Source organism: Oryctolagus cuniculus, chromosome 18 (assembly GCF_964237555.1).
Source record: "Oryctolagus cuniculus chromosome 18, mOryCun1.1, whole genome shotgun sequence".
In the NCBI taxonomy this organism is placed as follows: Eukaryota; Metazoa; Chordata; class Mammalia; order Lagomorpha; family Leporidae; genus Oryctolagus; species Oryctolagus cuniculus.
This window is the reverse complement of record NC_091449.1, coordinates 30,344,007-30,364,858: the sequence shown is the minus strand read 5'-3', so window position 1 is coordinate 30,364,858 and position 20,852 is coordinate 30,344,007. Positions and strand designations below refer to the sequence as shown.

At 40.9% G+C, this 20,852-nt stretch overlaps 1 protein-coding gene across 1 annotated transcript in view; it reads left to right on the top strand.

Moving 5' to 3' along the window:
• The window catches only part of SHCBP1 (SHC binding and spindle associated 1), a 38,933-nt gene extending 24,505 nt beyond the window's left edge, over nucleotides 1-14,428 (top strand). The window contains exons 11-13 of the mRNA XM_002721561.5: nucleotides 10,593-10,679; nucleotides 11,051-11,192; nucleotides 13,226-14,428. Coding sequence (XP_002721607.1) covers nucleotides 10,593-10,679; nucleotides 11,051-11,192; nucleotides 13,226-13,551 — 555 coding nt within the window. The 3' untranslated portion in view covers nucleotides 13,552-14,428. The remainder of the gene's footprint in view (nucleotides 1-10,592; nucleotides 10,680-11,050; nucleotides 11,193-13,225) is intronic.
• The last annotated feature ends 6,424 nt before the right edge of the window (nucleotides 14,429-20,852 follow it).

Here is a 20,852-nt window from a genome sequence, read left to right as displayed (position 1 = left end):
ATATCCCATTTGGGTGGTAGGGACCTAAGTACTTGGGCCGTCACTTCTGCCTCCTTGCGTGTTCACTAGCAGGAAGCAGAAATAGAGTCATGAGTTGAATCCATGTACTCTGGTGTGGGGTGTGCATGTTCCATGTGGTGTCTTAAAAGCTAGGCCATGGCCGGCGCCGCGGCTCACTAGGCTAATCCTCTGCCTAGCGGCGCCGGCACACCGGGTTCTAGTCCCGGTCGGGGCGCCGGATTCTGTCCCGGTTGCCCCTCTTCCAGGCCAGCTCTCTGCTGTGGCCAGGGAGTGTGGTGGAGGATGGCCCAGGTGCTTGGGCCCTGCACCCCATGGGAGACCAGGAAAAGCACCTGGCTCCTGGCTCCTGCCATCGGATCAGCACTGTGCACCGGCCGTAGCGCGCCGGCGCGGCGGCCATTGGGCCACTGGAGGGTGAACCAACGGCAAAGGAAGACCTTTCTCTCTGTCTCTCTCTCTCACTGTCCACTCTGCCTGTCAAAAAAAAAAAAAAAAAAAAAAAAAGCTAGGCCAAATGGCTGTGCCAGTTCATTTGTATTTTTATGGGGATTGTGTTCAATCTGTAAATTACTTTGAGTATTATGGGCATTTTTATTAATTTTTTTCTTTTCTCCCTTTTTTGTTCATTTTTTAAAAACTTAATAAATAATATTAATTCTTATAATCCATGAACATGGGAGGTATTTCTTTTTGTGTCGTTTAATTTCTTGCACAGTTTTTTTTAAAAAAAGATTTATTTATTTATTTGAAAGGCAGAGTAACAGAGGTGCAGAGGCAGAGAAAGAAGTCGTCCATCTGCTGGTTCACTTCCCAAATAGCTGCAATGGCTGGTGCTGGGCTGATCTGAATCCAGGAGCCAGGAGCTTCTTCTAGGTCTCCCACATGGGTGCAGGGGCCCAAGGACTTGGGCCATCTTCTAATGTTTTCCCAGGCCATAGCAGAGAGCTGAATCGGAAGTGGAGCAGCCAGGACTCAAATCAGTGCCCAAATGGGATTCTGGCACTGCAGTTGGTGACTTTACCTGCTACCACAGCCCTGGCTTACACGACTGTTTTGTTATTTTCATTATAGAGATTTTTCACATCCTTGGTTAAATTTATTTCAAGGTGTTTTATTTTTGTTATTGTGAATGGGATTTCTCTTATAAGTTCTTTATTTTTTTATTTTTTATTTTTTTGACAGACAGAGTCGACAGTGAGAGAGAGACAGAGAGAAAGGTCTTCCTTTACCGTTGGTTCACTCTCCAATGGCTGCTGCGGCCAGTGTGCTATGGCCGGCGCACCGTGCTGATCCGAAGCCAGGAACCAGGTGCTTCTCCTGGCCTCCCATGTGGGTGCAGAACCCAAGGACTTGGGCCATCCTCCACTGCCTTCCTGGGGCACAGCGGAGTGCTGGCCTTGAAGAGGGGCAACCGGGACTAGAACCTGGTGTGCCGGCGTCGCAGGTGGAAGATTAGCCTATTGAGCCACGGCGCCGGCCCTTTTTTTTGCTTTTAAAAAATATTTATTTATTTATTTAAAAGGCTGAGCAGCATGGAGGAGAGCCAATTTGGGTTGGGGGAGAGAGAAAGGGAGGGAGGGAGAGGCGGGATGGGTATTTTTCATCTGTAGGTTTATTCCACAAATGGCCACAGTAGCCAGGTTCGGGCAAAGTTAAAGCCGAGAGCCAGAAACTTCATCTGAGACTCCATCTGCTACCTTCCTAGGCACATTATCAAGAAGCTGGATTGGAAGCAGAGAAGCTGGGACTTGGGATTCAAATTGGAGCTCTAGAATGGGATGCTGGCATTGCAAATTGTGGCTTAATCTGCTGTACCATAATGCTGGCCCCTTTATAAGTATTAGTATATCAAAATGCTATGCTTTTCTGTGTGCTGATTTTGTGTATTACAACTTTACTGAATTAATTTATTAGTTCTAACAATCACTTGGTAAGGTCTTTAGGTTTCTATGTAAAGAGTCATGTCATCTGCACACAGGGATAGTGTGACTTCTTCCTTTAGCATTTGTACGTCTTTTATTGTTTTCTTTTGCCCAATTGCTGTGAATAAAACTTCCAGTACTATATTGAATAAGAGCAGTGGAAGTAGATATCCTTGTCTGATTCTAGATCTTAGATGAAATGCTTTCAACTTTTTTCCATTCAGCATGATGCTGGCTGTGATTTGTCATATATAGCTGGTATGTTCCTTCCTTATCTAAGTATTTCAAGATTTTTGTCATGAATGGGTATTGAATTTTACTGAAATCTTTTTCTGTGTCTATTTATGGTCATGTGATTTTTAACAAAGATATTTATTTACTTGAGAGGCAGAGGACAGAGTTACAGACAGAGAGAGGGAGACAGAAAGAGAAATCTTCCATCTGCTGGTTCATTCCCCAGTTGGCTACAAATGGCTGCAACGGCCAGAGATGGGCTGATCTGAAGCCAAGAGCCAGAACCTTCCTCCTGGTCTCCCATGGAGGTGCAGAGACACAAGCACTTGGGCCATCTTCCTCTGCTTTCTCAGACCATCAGCAGGGAGCTGGATCAGAAGTGATTTAGCAGGGGCTGGCGCTGTGGCGTAGTGGGTAAAACCACCACCTGCAGTGCGGGCATCCCATATGGGCACTGGTTCAAGTCCTGGCTGCCCCACTTCTGATCCAGCTCTCTGCTATGGCCTGGGAAAGCAGTAGAAGATGGCCCAAGTCCTTGGTCCCCTGCAGGAGACCTGGAAGAAGTTCCTGGCTCCTGGCTTCAGGCTTCAGATCAGCACAGCTCAGGCTGTTGTGGCCAGCTGGGGAGTGAACCAGCTGATGAAAGACCTCTCTCTCTTTCTGTGCCTCTCCTTCTCTCTCTGTAACTCTGACTTTCAAGTAAATAAATAAATGTGGAAAAAAAAAAAAGTGATTGAAGTGATTTAGCGGGACTCAAACCAGCACCCATATGGGATGCCAGCACTGTAGGCGGATGCTTAACCTACTACGCCACAGCTCCGGCCCCCACTGATTTTTTTTTTTTTAACCTTCATTCTGTTGGTGTGATGTATTGCACTTATTGTTTGCATATATTGAACCATCCTTGCATTCCTGGAATAAACCCATTTGTTCAGGGTGAATGATCTTTATGATGTGTTTTTGGATTTAATTTGCTAGTGTTTTATTGAAAATTTTTGCATGTATGTTCATCAGAGATATTGATCTATAGTTTCTTATTGTTGTGTCTTTGATTCTGGAGTCAAGCTACTGCTGGCTTTGTAGAATGAGTTTGGAAGGGTTCCCTAGAGATTTTAAGAGATATTTAAACCTTTAAAATTATAACTGTAAGCAATTGAAGCTTTTTTTTTTTTTTTAAGATTTATTTACTTGAAAGAGAGAGAAATCTTTTATCCATTGGTTCACTCCCCAAATGGCTGCAACAGCTGGAGTTGGACTAGGCCAAAGTCAGGAGCTGGGAACTCTATTCAGGTCTTCCATACTGGTGGCAGGGACTCAACTACCCATCTAGTGCTTTCTTAGGTATATTAGTAGGGAACTGAATCAGAAACGGAATAGCTGAGAATTGAATCTACAACTCTGATAATAGGATGCCAGCATTACAAATGGCAGATTAACCTGCTCTGCCACAATACCAGTCCCCAGTTGTTTTCTTTCTTAATAAAAATTTTAAGACAAATATAGATTCACAAGTTATATTAAGAAACTATACAGAGAAATCCTGTCAGTATACCCTTTACTAGTTCCCCCCAAGTGGCAACTGTCTTGAAAAATTATAGGATAATATAATAAGCAGAATTTTGACATTGATTCAGTCAAGTTAAAGAATATTTCCATCGCCACAGAGATCCCTTTTAGAGCCAAACCCACTTGACCTCTCCCACTAACCTCCTCCTTAACTGTTGGCAAACACTAATCTGTTCTCATTTCTATTATTTCATCATTTCAAAATTGTTATGTGGAATCACCCAGCCTTTGGGATTAGCTTTTTTCACTTAGCACAATTTTTTGAGCTTCATCCGGGTTGATGTATGTACCAAGAATGTTTAAAAAATTTTTATTATTGTTTCCCTTTTAAGACAGACACACGTGCACATGCATGTGTGTGCACGCATGCCACACACACATCTTCCATCTTCTGGTTCGCTCCCCAAGTGCCACCACAGCTAGGGTGGTGGCTCAGACTAAAGGCAAGATTGTGGCACCTGGGACTCCATCCAGGTCTCCCACGTGGGTGGCAGGAACCCAGTTACTTGAGACACCATTTGTTGCCTCTCAAGGTATCAATTAGTGGGAAGCTGGATGTGGACCAGCTGCTTCGATGTTGTGTGACGCTTCCCAAGCAGGTGACTTAACTGCTGCATCAAATACCCGCCCCGTGGTTTCTTTTGTATTTCAGTTGTAATTTCAGTTTGTTTATTCACTTGTTGAAGGGCATCTAGCTTTTTTCCTTTTAAGATTTATTTATTTATTTGAAAGTCAGAGTTAGAGAGAGCGAGAGAGAGTCTTCCATCCACTAGTTCACTCACCAGATGGCTGCAATAGGAAGCTAAGAGCCAGGAGGTTCCTCTAGGTCTCCCTTGTAGGTGGCAGGGGCCCAAACATTTGGGCCATCTTTCTCTGCTTTTCCCGGGCTATGAGCAGGGAACTAGATCAGAAGGGGAGCAGCTGGGACTAAACGCAACAATGTTGGCCCCAGACATCTAGCTTTTTTTACGGTTTAGCCTGTTGTGAAGAAAGTTGCTATAAACATAGGTGTACAGGTTTTTGTTCAATGTAATTTTTATTTCTCAGGAATAAATTCCCAGGAATGTAGGTATGGGTCATACATTAGCTGAATGTTTAGTTTTTAAAAAATTGCCGCCGGCGCCGCGGCTCACTAGGCTAATCCTCTGCCTGCAGCTCCAGCACCCCGGGTTCTAGCCCAGGTTGGGGTGCCAGATTCTGTCCCGGTTGCTCCTCTTCCAGTCCAGCTCTCTGCTGTGGCCCAGGAAGGCAGTGGAGGATGGCCCAAGTGCTTGGGCCCTGCACCTGCATGGGAGACCAGGAGGAAGCACCTGGCTCCTGGCTTTGGATCGGCGCAGTGTGCCGGCTGGAGCAGCCATTTGGGGAGTGAACCAGTGGAAAAAAGGAAGAGCTTTCTCTCTGTCTCTCTCTCTCTCTCACTGTCTAACTCTGCCTGTCCAAAAAAAAAAGTGCAAAAAAAAAAAAAAAATTGCCATAGCATTCCAGAGGAGATGCAACATTTTACATTCCTACTAGTAATGTGTGAGTGATCATGTGCTCAATAGCATTTAACGTTTTTACTATTTTTTTTAAGATTGATTTATTTGAAATGTAGAGTTAGAGAAAGAGAGAGAGAGATCTTCCATCTGCTGGCTTACTCCCCAAATGGCCACAATGACTGGGGCTGGGCCAAGGCAAGGCCAGGAGCCAGTAGCTTCTTCCAGGTCTCCCACGTGGGTGCAGAAGCCCAGGGCCTTCAGCCATCCTCCATGTAGCTGGATCATACTGGTGCTCATATGGGATGCTGGCACTGCAGGTCACAGCTTAACCCACTGTGCCTTAGCACTGGCCCTCAATTTGTAATTTTAGCGATTCTGATTGGAGTGTAGTTAATTTCTCATTGTGGTTTTTGTTTTTATTTATTAAAATTTTTTCATTAACATGTAGTACTTGTCCTTTTTCTTTGGGGTACCATGCAATATTTTAACACATGTATACAGTCTAAATTGGTAAAATTAGGCAATTATCATTTTCATTTCCTTAGTTTTTCTTTATGATTGGAGCCTACCAGCTTAATTGTGGCTTTATTTGTCATTTCCCTAGTGGATACTGATGTCGATTGTTTTTTGTAAGCTTATTTGCATCATTATGTGTTCTTCAGTGAAGTGTCTATTCATGACTTTTCCCATTTTCTGATTGGATTCTTTTAATTATTTTAAAATTTATTTTTTAAGGATTTATTTTTATTTATTTGAAAGCCAGAGTTACACAGAGAGAGAAGGAGAGGCAGAGAGAGAGAGAGAGAGAAAGAGAGGTCTTCCATCTGCTAGTTCACTCCCCAATTGGCTGCAATGGCTGGAGCTTCACCAGTCCGAAGCCAGGAGCCAGGCGCTTCCTCTAGGTCTCCCACACAGGTGCAAGGGCCCAAGGACTTGGGTCATCTTCCACTGCTTTCCCAGGCCATAGCAGAGAGCTGGAGTGGAAGTGGAGCATCCGGGACTTGAACCGGTGCCCATATGGGATGCTGGCACTGCAGGTGGTAGCTTTACCCGCTATGCCACAGCGCTGGCCCTTGGATTATTTTTAATATAGTTTTGAGAGTTCTTTGTGTATTCTAGCTACTAGTCCTTTGTCAGTTATATGATTTGCAATTATATTCTGCCACTTTTTTAGCTTGTTTTTGCCTTCTTCACATGGGCTTTTACTACAGAGTAGTTTTTAATTTTAATGAAGTTCAGCTTATCGATTTTTTCCTTTTATAGATCAAACTTGGGTGTTAAGAATTTTTTGCCTACCAGTACATTCCAAAGATTTTCAACTATTTTTTCCCAAAGTGTTTATAGTTTTATGTTTTACTTAATGTTGTGATCCTGTTTTTTAGTTAATCTTGATACAAGATGTGAGGTTTAGGTCAAAGATTGTTTTTTTGATTATTGATGCTCCGTTTTTCCTGTACCATTTCTTGAAAAGCCTGTACTTCCTGCATTGCACTTGAGAATGTTCATATGCATCTATTCCTTGGTTCCATATTCTGTTTCACTAATCTGTGTACTTAATTCTCCACCAATAGCTGGTTACAGCCTTAAGAAGATAAAAAATCTAGGATCCCCCTCTCTGCTTTTGCAGCATGAGTGGGAGTGAGGCTGTGGTTTTTGTGTGTTTTGTTTTGTTTTTTTTTTTCCCTGTGTTGTTTGGCTACAGTAGAGCTCTTATGTCTGAAAGTTTTCTGTTTCTCTAGGTTGTCCGGTCCTTTGGCTAGACAGAGCAGTCTTTTTTTGCTTTTTGGTATTCTTTGATGTTTCTGGATTGCCAACTTCCTCAATTCCAACTGTGGGGATTATGAGACAAAAAGAAAACCCAGGGAACTCATCACTGTGTTAATGTCATTTCTTCCTTCCCAGAAGTGGCAGTGTCCTCAATTACCTTTTCCTTTTCTCTTTTCTTTTTTTTTTCTTTCTTTCTTTCCTTTTTTTTTTTTTTTTTTTTTTTGGACAGGCAGAGTGGACAGTGAGAGAGAGAAACAGAGAGAAAGGTCTTCCTTTGCCGTTGGTTCACCCCAATGGCCGCCGCAGCTGGCGCGCTACGGCCGGCACACCGCGCTGATCCGAAGCCAGGAGCCAGGTGCTTCTCCTGGTCTCCCATGCAGGTGCAGGGCCCAAGGACCTGGGCTGCACTCCCGGGCCATCCTCAATTACCTTTTACAATGATTATCTTTAAAATTTTGTTTTCATTTTTATTTGAAAGGCAGACAGAGATTTTTCACCTGCTAATTTACTCCCCAAATGCCTGCAATAGCCAGGCCTGGGCTAGGCTGAAGCCAGGAGTCAGGAATTCGGTCTGAGTCTCCCACATGGGTGGCAGGTACTCAGGTACTTAAGCCATCACCAGTGCTTCCAAGGGTACATATTATCGGGAAGTTAGAATCAGAGCTGGGACTTGAACCCAGGCACTAGGATATGGCATGCAGGTATCCCAAGCAGCATCTTACCTCATGCCAAAACTGCCCTCCTCAATTACATTTTAGCTGTCAAATATCTGTGTATCATTGTAACATATTTTGAATATGATTTTATCATTTGTGAAGTTGCTGCTGGTTTAATTTTTTTCTTCTTTGTAAATTTTATACAATTCCTCATAGTTTGATATTTTAACTATTTTGTTATACAGCCATGTACTGCATAATGTTTCAGTCAATGACGAACCACATGTTCAACAGTATATAGATTGTAGCTTGGGAGTATAGTAGACTATAACATCTAGGTTCATGTAAGTATACTGTCTGATGTTCTCACAATAGAATCACCTAATGACAAATTCTGTACATGTGTTATTAGTGCAATCTCCCCTTATTTATTTATTTTTTTTTAAGATTTAAACGTGTTTATTAGAGTCAAAGGCATCCAGCCAGAGCAGCATGGAGGGGGGCTTCTAAGAGAGGAATAAACTCAAAGGGATTGGTGGCGGTGGGCTTTTTAAGTACAATTTCAAAAGACAAAAAAAAAAACTTGAAAATCAGATTGACATTCAGTGACCAGGCAGGGACAAAAACTATCAAAAGACTTTATTTACAATTCTCCATCCTGACTGGCCAGCTACGCGCGTGGGATAAGTTCTAGAACTCCCTTGCTATTCTTATGGTAAATTCCGAAGGAAGGTGGATGGCCTGTTTGTTCTTGCTAAAGATAACATTTGGGAAGGAAACAAATATTTTATACTCCAAATTACATTGGGATCTTCTGACTATTTATTAACCCATCTGACTCCTCATATTCCCACCTCCCAAGATGGAAACCCTAAAATCTGTTAGGGGAAAATTGGGCAATGATCCATGAGTGCTCTGGCTGCTTCCTGCTGAAAGGGGGTATCTCTGGGAAGGGGGGTGTCAACACAGGGTTCCAGCAGGAGGTGGCTCTCCAGGGGGATGCAGTGCCAGCTTACAGAAACTGCTTCCATCTGAGGTTTCATGTGCACGGCCACCTAGAATTTTACTTTTTGAGTCTGGAGAAAATGAATCTACCAGCAGTTTAAACTCACAGGATATAAAACCGAGGACAGAGTCATTATTAGAGCCCTAAGAAAAATGTTTAAACCATCAGCAAGTCTATTTCATTGAGAGGCAAATACAAACTGAAAGAATGGGTTTGAAAATAATCAGGTAGGCTTAAGGCCTTGTCAGTTATGAGGCTTAGACCTATCTATCTCTTCACGTGTGGTACATCATAAGGGAGGTACCCTGTTGACCACCACCCAGGTGGCCTGGGAGGAAAGCTGGCTCAAGGAGAAGGTAGGTGGCATTTCTAAAAGGAAAACATTTTTAGTTAGTATACAGCTCTGCCTGCAATGTTGTTGACCCTACTTGGCCATCCCTTCGACAGCAGTGGTTACTTTGGAAGCTGGGCTAAGTGAAGGGCTTTTCAGCTTAGAGAGGACAAGGTCTGTGGCTGTGACCTGGAGCCCTTTGACTCCGGTGACCCAACTTGGCTGGCAGAGCTGCCAGGGCTCTTCCTAAGCTGACTTCTGCTGAAGCCCTGGCTTTCTACATTGAAAACCAATGCAGTGGACTGGCCTGTTGGGTCTCTTTGATGGCAGGTTACTGTATAAAACAGTCATTAATCGGCCTGCCAATTCTTCCCTTCATCTTTTTTTTTTTTTTTTTTTTTTTTTTGACAGGCAGAGTGGACAGTGATAGAGAGAGACAGAGAGAAAGGTCTTCCTTTACCGTTGGTTCACCCTCCAATGGCCGCTGCAGCTGGCGCGCTGCGCCGGCACACTGTGCTGATCCGAAGGCAGGAGCCAGGTGCTTCTCTTGGTCTCCCATGCCGGTGCAGGGCCCAAGCACTTGGGCCATCCTCCACTGCACTCCCGGGCCACAGCAGAGAGCTAGACTGGAAGAGGAGCAACTGGGACAGAATCCAGAGCCCCGACCGGGACTAGAACCCGGTGTGCCGGCACCGCAAGGCAAAGGATTAGCCTATTGAGCTGCGGCGCCGGCCCTCCACTTAATCTTGCACTTAACCCAAAACTGAAAATCTCTTAGCAGATTTTTTTTAACCTCTTAATAGAAGAGTTAGGTAGATGTGTACATATTCTGGTTCAGACACATGGGGGAAGTAATAATGTTTCTCATGATATACTACTACTCCTAGAAAAATGACTCAACATATATACAGAAGATGCATTGTGTTTATAGCAACTTAGTCATCTATGATATTTTGTAGTGAGTTATTCCCAGATGGCTTCTTAAAGAACTATAGAGAGTTGAATGAATCATATTTGCTTTCCAAAGTGCCTAGCATTGCATTAGGAAATTATTCCTATTATTGATAGTGTTTATTGGTATCATATGGTGCCAAGGGACAGTGTGAGATAATTGGATCATGCATGAATCTTTCCAATTACTCTATATAAATATCACTTGAATTAGCTACTAATTGCTTAAATTGCAAAACTGTTTTTAGGGTATGTAGGGGTATTTTAATATTTGTATATTTTTAAAAACATAGGATCTTGTTTGTATCCTTAAATTACTAGGCTTTGGATACAGCTGTACAAATAATTGAGTTTTTTTGAGTAACTGAATCTCAACAAAATTAGGTGATTTATTTATTTAGGCAGAACCAGAAATTTGTCCAGAATGAAAGAGAGTGAAACGAGAGTCAAGTGTTGACACTCTTAACTAATGCTTGTGTGTGAATGTGAGTATAATATGTGGTTTTTGAACTTGCTGGAAATGGAGCAGATGGAAATGTTGGTTATAAATACCTAAGAAAGCTAAGCTGTAAAACTCTGTCTTTGTATTTTACATATGAAACCTCTTATAGTCATGCCTTTTAACAACTGATTGTCATCATCTCAAATTGTAACTTACAGGGTGCTGGTATAGAAATATATCCTGGGAGTAAGTGTACCCTGAGTGACAATGGGATTCATCACTGCAAGGAAGGGATCCTCATTAAGGTGAGCCCTGGCTATCACACATGCTTTCCAAAGATTAGGCTGGTTCCCCCAAGAGATTATGTTGTATTTAATCTTCATGTGAAGTTCTGTTTTGTTTTCTCATTTTAATAAACATAAACAAGTGTATGTATTTCAGTAATGTCAGTACTTGATGTTTGAAAATTTTCTGTGTGAATGCTTTGCTGCCTTTAGATCTGCAGAAATGACAAGGCATGTTGTGTCACTCAGAGCTCAGAATGTGCTACAACATATTAGTAAGCAGAACCTTCTACTTTGTTTTTAGAATAGTGTGAAAAAAGTCAGCAGATTTTAAGAGCAGGCAGTGTTGAATGTGACAGTTCCTTAAAGCATTTGTTTTCATTGTCACATAGGACTTCTTGGATGAGCATTATGACATTCCCAAGATATCCATGGTGAATAATATAATACACAATAATGAAGGTTATGGCGTTGTCTTGGTGAAACCTACCATTTTCTCTGACCTGCAAGAAGATGCTGAGGATGGAACTGAAGGTATGCTGTATTTGGTAATTTTTAAATATAAGAACAGACCTAATTTACTTCATTTCAGCATTAAACTTTGATTAAGATCTGAGTCTTCCTCCCCTCCTTAAAAAAGATTACCAGAATATGCTTGGGTGTGGAGGTCCTGGTAAAAACAATTTCAAGGTCAACTAGTTCAACTGTTCATTCAGAACCTTGATGTTTGGTTTCTGGGATCATGCAGTTTCCTTCTTATGCTTGGTGTTCTATATATGAATAGAATAAGGATGGGTGTAGGATGGCAGTGGTGACTCCCACTACCATTAAGGGTGGAGGCAGTGCAATAAATGTGCCAAGTGGCAGGCTGCATCTACTGGAGGGGATAGTGGGCTTTGCCTCTATTTTGCATTGGTACAAGTGCCTCTGTGTCACCTGCCTTTCTTGGCAGCAAAGGTGAGATAGCCCAATGGAAATTCATGAATTTCAATCTATGACACAGGTAACTGTTAAATCTTAGTCAGAGAAGGATTAATGTGGCTGAGGAAAGTTTAAAGCATTTTTGTTTTGTTTTTGTTTTTGAAAGGTAGTTACAGAAAGAGAGAGAGAGAGAGATTTTCCATCTGCTGGTTCCCTCCTCAAATGCCTGCATCAGCTGAGGCTGGGCCAGCTGAAACCAGGAAATCAGAACTCCATCTGGGTCTCCTATGTGGGTGCAGTGCCCAAGCACTTGGGCCATCCTCCACTGCTTTCCAGGCACATTAGCAGGGAGCTGGATCAGAAGTGGAGCAGCCAAGATTTGTACTGGTGTTCAAAAAATGGGATCCTGGTGTTGCAAGTGGCGGTTTAGCCTGCTGTGCCCCAACTCTGGCCTCTAAAGCAGTTTAAAGAGTTCTTGTCATCTTTCAGGACCCACTCCAGTCACACCTCTGTGAAGTCTTTAACTTCTGACAGGTCTCACAAGGGTGAAATTGAAGTGTCATATTGACAGGACTCTTATCTGAAAGTTCTGGTGCGGGCATCTACTTTCAAGCTTATTCATGTCATCATGTAGGACTGAGGTCCCCATTTTCTTGCTTGGCTGTTGGCTGGAGAGAATACCCAACTACCAGAGGCCGTTCTGAATTCCTTGTCCAGTATTCCCCTCCATCTCAGTGAAGAGAACCTCCTCAAGACAAATATCCCATGCTTTGAATATTTCTGACTTCCCCACCTTGTAACCAACTAGAGAATGCTGACCAGTAACCTTAATTACATTGAAAACTTACAGTACAAGACCCTTTTGCCATTTAACAATCATTAATATAACACGGGGCAGGGGTTAGGGGATCATGAGGCCTATGTAGAATTGGCTTCTCGATTGGGAGTTCATTTAAGAAAAGTAACACTGTCTGATCTTTGACAGTGCTTAACAAATACTAAATATCCAGGAAATTATTGAGTGAGTGAGATTCTAGGGTGAAGAGGGTAAACAAAAAAATTCAAGATAGTTGATATGTTTTAGAGACAGGAAACCTTGGCATAATGAGCCAGCTGAAATGCTCATGGCAAAGAATTTGTACAATCCAGTCAGATGACGCAAGAACCCTAGGCATGCACCCATATTGTGGCACAGTGGGTTATACCACTGCCTAGCATGCTGCCATCCCATATGAATGCCAGTTCAAGTCCTGGCTGCTCCACTTCCAATACAGTAACAGCTGTATCCCTGGGAACACCTGGGAAAGCAGCAGAAGATGACCCAGCTGTTTGTGCCCTTGCCATGCACATGGGAGATCTGGGTGGAATTCCAGGCTCCTGGCTTCAGCCTGACCCAGCAGCCCTGACTATTGCAGCCATTTGGGAAGTAAACCAGAGGATGGAAGATCGATCTCTCTCTCTCTCTATCTCTCCTTGTCTCTGTAACTCTGCCTTTTAAATAAACAAAATAAATCTTTAACAACAATGGCAACAAAAAGTCCTTCACAGAAAAAACTTGAAAGTTCTGACAGGTTATGTAGAAATATATTGTTTTAGTTGGGTTAGCTAGAATATTGAATTTAATATAATTTTTCTTTCTTCCTCAGAATGTAAAGCACTTAAAATGCAGACAAGTGGAGAGGCAGATGCAGCTGAAAGAGTGGATCTAGAAGAGCTGATTGAATGTGCAACTGGTAAAATGGAACATAATGCGAGATCTGACCTTTCTGAGCAAGTCGAAGGAAATTGTGAAATTGTAAATGAACTAGTAGCTGCCTCTACACAGAAGGGCCAGATGAAGAAGAAAAGGTTGAGTGAACTAGGGATCACGCAAGCTGATGACAACTTAATGTCACAGGAGATGTTTGTTGGAATTATGGGGAATCAGTTCAAGTGGAACGGGAAAGGGAGTTTTGGCACGTTTCTTTTCTGACTGCTATGATATAATAAATAGCAAAATACTGGATTTGCACATGTTGCCCTAACAGTCACTGCTGCTCTTGTAGTTTGCTTCATATCTGCATTTTATATTTGATATATTTGATTGGATTTTAATGAAATGTAGATTTATTTCTATCTGCAAGTATTGCACATAAACACTCCCTCTTTAAAAGAATGGTTATAAAAACATATGAAACAGAAGATTTTTGGAGATTTTTCATCTAGAGAGTCTTGCTTTTTTTAAATAGAGTTTTCTCCTATTAAGCCTGGTGGTAACTTTCTGGTGTGCATACACTTCAATCCAGCACTTGAAAGAGGAGGAAGGAAAGCAGGAAATGCAGATGGGTGCACAGAAGTGCAATAGGTATCATGTGTGCAGTGTTCTTCGTAGAGTGGTCTTTTTTATCCCAGTTACAGCAGATCTGATTCCCATTCTGTATTTGCATAATACTTGTCTTAAAATAAAAGCTTTTATGATTGGGAAGTTATCTGCCTAATCAGACTTATTATTGAGAATCTGAGTGGGATGCATTTTTCTGTTGAACTATGCAATCATCCAAACAGTAATAGATAACGTAACAGGTTTGAAACAGAAGTGAAATATTTTGTTGAAAACCAGTGTGTGTGTAGAGCATTTTCACTATTGCTGATTGTGAATAATTAAAAAGAAGTGTTTTTCTTTCACCATAACAGTATTCTGATCATAGTTCTTACACGGTCAAAAGATTACCTGTACAGCCTATATTGGCTACACATTCTTGGTATCATATGTGTATTTTAAAGCACAGCTTTTAAAAATATTTATTTAAAAAAGTATGTATAATATTAATATGCCTACTGATTAAAATTATAGTGATAAAATAATAAAATTTGAGCCTGTTATTTTTTCCCAAACTCATTATAGGCCAGGGTACTGGTGGAGCATATGTAACATAAAATTTCTTGGTATTTTTTTTATTGTTTTAGAAAGAGTACTACATTTTCTTTCCTAAATGTCATTATATTTATTTCTTAAATTTGAGTAAATAGGGCCTGGCTCTGTGGCATAGTAGGTTAAGCCCCCACCTGCGGTGCTGGCATCCCATATGGGCACTGGTTTGAGTCCTTGACACTCTACTTCTGATCCAGCTCCTGGCTAATGGCCTGGGAAAGCAGTGGAAGATAGCTCAAGCACTTGCATGTGGTAGACCTGGAAGAAGCTCCTGGCTCCTGGCTTCAGATCAGCTCAGCTCCGGCCGTTGTGGCCATTTGGGGAGTGAACCAGCAGATGGAAGGTCTCTCTCTCTGTCTCTCCTTCTCTCTCTGTGTAACTCTGCCTCTCAAATAAATAAAATAAATCTTTTAAAAAAATTGAATAAATAGTTTATTTTTGGACACTACTAAATATGGTGAATTTATGTTAGGTTTATTGTTTGACCATTGAAAGTCATTTTTCTTTTAATTTTTTCCCTAAAAACCTTTATTTAAGGTATACAAACCTCATGTATTTCATATATACAGATTTAGGAACATAGTGATTCTTCCCTCTCCCATTCCATCCTTCTTCCTTCTCTCTCTCCTATTCTTCTTCTTCCTCTCTCTCCTATTCCTATTCTTATTTTTAACTAAGATCTATTTTAAATTAACTTTATATACATAAGATTAACCCTACACTAAGTAGAGAGTTTAACAAATAGTATTAAAAAAAAAAAAAAAAAAACTGTTCCTAAACAAGACAAGTGCTGTTCAAAATCATCTCCTCAAAGTGTCAATTTCACTTCTATAGATTACTTTTTAGGCACTCTGTTAGTTACCACCAATCAGGGAGCACATATGGCACTTGTCTTTTTGGGACTGGTTTATTTCACTAAATATGATGTTTTTTAGTTGTATCCATTTTGCTGCAAATGACAAGATTTCATTTTTTTTGATTGTTGTGTAGTATTCCATGGTGTACAAATACTATAATTTCTTTATTCAGTGTTCAGTTGATGGACATCTTGGTTAATTCCATATCTTGGCTATGGTGAATTGAGCTGCAATAAACACGGGTGTACAGATAACTCTTTCATATGCTGATTTCTTTATGTTTGGGTAGATTCCTAGGGTGGGATGGCTGGGTCATATGGTAGGTCTGTTCTGAGATTTGTGAGGTATCTCCATACTGTCTTCCACAGTGGTTGCACCAGTTTACATTCCGACCAACAGTAGATTAGGGTATCACATATATTTATATTCTGTTGTTGAACCATCCCTACTTATAAGGGATAAATCCCATTGGTCCAGGTGAATGATCTTTCTAATGCGTTTTTGGATTCAATTAGCTTTTTTTTTTTTTTTTTTTTTTTTCAGGATTTTTGCATGTATTTTTGCAACATTGAGATTGGTCTGTAGTTCTTTCTCTGTTGTATCTTTTTCAGGTTTAGAATTAAGGTGATGCTGGCTTCCTAGAAAGAATTTGGGATGATTTCCTCCCTTTCAATTATTTTGAAAAGCTTGAGAAGAATTCTAGTCAGTTCTTCCTTAAATATCTGATGGAATTCAGCAATGAAGCCATCTAGTCCTGGGCTTTTCTTTGTTGCAAGGGTCTTCATTACTGATTTAGTCTCTGTCTTGGTTATTAGTCTATTTAGATTTTCTGTCTTCATGGCTCAATTTTGGTAGGTTGCATGTGTCCAGGAATCTATCCATTTCTTCTAGGTTTCCTGATTTGTTGGCATACAGCTCTTTGTAGTAATTCCTGATGATTATTTTTATTTCTGTGGTGTCTGTTGTTACATTTCCTTTTTCAGCTCTGATTTTATTATTTTGGTCTTCTCCCTCTTTTTTTTTTTTTTTTTTTTGCTAGCTGGGCCAATGGTGTGTCAATTTTGTTAACTGTTTTCAAAAAAACCAGCTCTTAATTTCACTGATCTTTTGTATTTTTTGTTTCAATTTTGTTTATTTCTTCTCTAATTTTAATTAGTTATTTTATCCTACTAATTTGGGGTTTGGTTTGTTGTTGTTTTTCTAGGTCCTTGAGATGCAGTGGTAGCTCATTTATTTGGTGCCTTTCCAATTTCTTGATGTAGACACCAATTGCTATAAACTTCCCTCTTAACCCTGCTTTTGCTGTATCCCATAATATTGTATTGTCATCTTAATTCATTTCCAGAATTTTTTTGATTTCTCTTTTTATTTCTTCATTGATTCACTGTTCATTCAGGAGCATTTTGTTCAGTCTCCGTGTAGTTTGGATATGATCTACCAATTCTTGAGTTGTTGATTTCCAGCTTCTTTCCACTGTGGTCTGAGAAGATGCATGGTATGATTTTTGATTTTTTGAATTTGCTGAGAATTGCTTTATGGCCTAGAATATGGTCTTTCCTAGAGAAAGTTCCATGCACTGCTGAGAAGATTGTGTATTCTGCAACTATGGGTGAAAAGTTTTGTAGATATCAGGTCTGTTTGGTCTATGTGTCAATTAACTCTGTTGTTTCCTTGCTGATTTTCTGTCTGGTTGGTTTGTCCATTGCTGAAAGTGGGGTATTAAAGTCTCCTATTACTATTATATTGGAGTCTATGTCTCCCTTTAGATCCATTAATATTTCTTTTAAATAGCCAGGTGCCCTATAATTGGGTGCATATATGTTTATTATAGTCACATCTTCCTATTGAATTGATCCCTTAATCATTACATAGTACCCTTCTTTGTCTCTTTTAACAGTTTTTGTGTTAAAGTCTATTTTTTCTGATATTAGGATGGCTATACAAGCTCTTTTTTGGTTTCTGTTATCATAGAATATCTGTTTCCATCCTTTCACTTTCAGTCTGTGTATATCTTTGTTGGCGAGTTGTGTTTCTTGTAGGCAGCAAATAGATGGGTCCTGTTTTTTAATTCATTTGGACAGTCTGTATCTCTTTAACTGGAGAGTTGAGGCCATCTACATTCAAGGTGACTATTGACAAGTAATGACTTGGCCCTTCCATTTTTTCATAAATATTCCTATTGTTTACTTTGGATTTCCTTTTTACTTTTACTAGGCGATTTTCTGCCTTCACTTTCTTTCATAGTGATGACCATGTTTCTATGTTTCTGTGTATAGCACAACCTTAAGCATCTTTTGTAAGGTTGGATGGTTATGTTGCAAATTCTTTCAATTTCTGTTTGTTATGGAAGGTCTTTATTTCCCCTTCATTCATAAGTGAGAGCTTTGCAGGTTACAGTATTTTGGGTTGACAGTTTTGTTTTTTTTTTTCTCTTAAGACTTGGACTATATCTCGCCATTCTTTCTTAGCCTGTAGGGTTTCTAATAAGTCAGCTGTGAGTAATTGGAGATCCTCTGAAAGTAATCTGGCATTTCTCTTGTGTACATTTTAGAATCTTTATTTTTTACTATAGAGAGTTTGACTACAATGTGTCATGGTGAAGATATTTTCTGGTCATGTCTATTAGGAGTTCAATGTGCATCCTGTCCCTTTCTTTCTCCAAATTGGGGAAGTTTCTGTAATTTTCACTAAATAGACCTTTTTATCCATTCTCTCTTTCCACATCTTCAGAAACTCCTAATTCCCATATGTTGGGTCATTTGATAGTGTCCCATTATTCCATAAATCCGCAACACTGCTTTTAATTTGTGTAATTTCTTCTTCTTCTTTTTTATTTTTTTCGTTTGACTATAAACTTTCCTGATGTTTGTCTTCTAACTCAGATATTGTTTCTTCTTCCTCACCGAGTCTGTTGTTAAGGCTTTCCACTGCATTTTTATTTGATCTGTTAACTTCTTCATTTCTAATATTTCATTTTGATTTCTTTTAAAATCTCAATTTCACAGGAAAAATTCATGTCATGTATGAATTTCTTTAATTTGTGGATTTCCTTCTGATTACTCTTGAAGTGTTGTCTTGCTTATTCTTGTTTCTTGAATTGCTGCATTTGTTTTTAGGTATTTGTGGAGATTTTTTTTCCCCCTTCTGATTGCGTTTATCTTTGGACTATGCCTCTGTGGTTCAGTGGAGTGTCTGCTCTTTCTGTGAATACCCAGAGGTGTGTGCTTGGTGTGGCCAGGGAGTTCTGTTCAGTGCTCCAGGGAGAGGGGTTCCAGGGTGACAACCAAGTTGGGTGTAGTAAGTTTCTTTTTATTTTTCTTTCTTCTTCTTCTTTTTTTAATCAGAGAGGAGGGTTTGGTCATCTCTATTGGCAGTCTCACCTTCATCTCCTCTCCAAGGCAACCAATGCCTGGGCACTAGCCCCATTGTGTACAGTATTCATCCACACTGCCATAAGGACCACAGACAGGATCCATGCAGTACTCAATGTGAGCACAGATCCCCCAGCAATGACTTACCTCAGGCAATCAGGGAGCCCCAAGTGTGTGGAGCTACCCACATACTTGGGGCTCAGAGACCCAGCCACACCCTGCGCCCTCCCATGCAGCCAGTGTTTCCACAGTCCCAGTACACAAAACTCCCACTGTCACAGGGCACTGAGGATCCACTCTGCCCTACCCATCATTCCCATCCCCAGAGAGACAGATGCTCCCAGAGCGAGCTGCCTGTGGGTACTCTGCCCAGGCAGCCTAAGCCCCAGAGCCCGTGGCATGCTGGGAGGCTGGGGGCACCTCACAGTCCTATGTGGGTGCCTAAACCCTATCAATCCTCCTGCCCAGACTCAGGCATCTCCTCTTGGCTGGTTGCTGTCCACATGGACACAACCTGTCCCAGCTGTTACATATGTCCAAAATAGTGGCCACCCTATCTAAGCTAGTTGCAGGGTGCTATTGTCTGGGGGGTCAGGGAGAGAGAAATGTGCTCCCTTTTTTTCCCTCTAGGTTGGCAGGTACACTGTCCCCCACTGGGCTCCAGGCCAGACTCAAACAGGTTGTCCCCACAGCTTTATCACCAATGACTTGGGCTGCTGTGGTCTGGTCTCACCTCTCTCCAAAGCTGATGCTGAGTCTCTTGGCTGCTGGGGTCCTGAGTTGTACACGTCTATACCCTCCACATAGATCCATAGTGTCCCTCTAACTTCCGTGGAGTTTCCACTGCAGTTTTCTCTCTAAAGCTTCACTGAGACTGCACTCTCCACCTTTTTATTAACTGTCTTTCCCCTCGACAAGAGCAGTAAGCGCCCTCTCTGTTCTGCCATCTTGGAATCTCCCAGTACTTTTTTTTTTTTGTATTTTGTCCTGAAAAAGATTTTAAAAATAATGCTAATTCTGAATCAGTTTCAGTCAAATACTGATTTAAAACAATTCTTTATCAAGTTAGTTTTCTAAATGAATTTCCACTTTATTTTGTGATATTTGTTTTGTGTATTCTCTTGTAACTTGGTAGTGTCAATAGAATGATACATTATTAAAAAAATAGGTAACTAATGTTAATGCCTCATTGTTTCTTTTTGTAGCATGATCGTTCTTCAGGTTTCACTTTATTTCTATTTGAGTTTAAATCTAAGCTTATACTGATTTTTGTTCACGTGGTCAGTTTTTAGTGAATAGGCCTAATGTGTTCTCATTTAATTTATATATGTTTTAAGTACATTTTTCCTCAGTCATGAATAGTTACATATCTTACATGACTTAATATATGGAGTATAGAGAGAGCCCTGTGGGGGAATGAATTTGACATTTTAGATGAAGACACTGATGTGGAAAAGGACAATCTTACATATTTTTCCCTTCATTTATTACTTTTATTTACTTATTAAAAGACAGAGAGATAGAGATAGAGATGGAGATCTTGAAACCACTGGTTCACTCCTTAAATGTCCACAACAGCCAAAGCTGGGCCAGGTTGAAGCCAGGAGCTGGGAACTCAGTATAAGTCTCCCACATTGGTGGCAGGGGTCCAGGAACTTGGGGCTGTCATCTGCTGCATCCCAGAGTGTGCATTAGCAGAAAATTGGAATTGGAAGTGGAGTTGGGCTCTGAAGCCGGGCACTCTGATGCCAGGGTTGTAAGAACGTCTTAACTACTACATTGCATGCATGCCCCCAGTTCTCCATTGATTGAGTTAGCAAGTGTTCTGTCCTTATAGACTCTTGGTATAATCCTGAGTTTATGGAAGGAGGCAAAATTCTGTGTCTTGATTTTTTTTTCCTTTATTTTGAGTTTCTTCTGAAGTATCTTACAGGGCAGATGTTTAGTCTAATGGTTAAGACTCCTGCATCCCTTATTACAGCACTTGTGTTTGATACCCAGCTGTGGCTCCTGCTAATGTAGACTCTGGGAGGTAGCAGGTGATGGCTCAGGTAACTGGGTTTCATGCCACCAATGTGGGAGATGTGGATTGAGTTCCCAGCTCAGAGCTTTGGCCTCAACCCAGCCCTGTCCT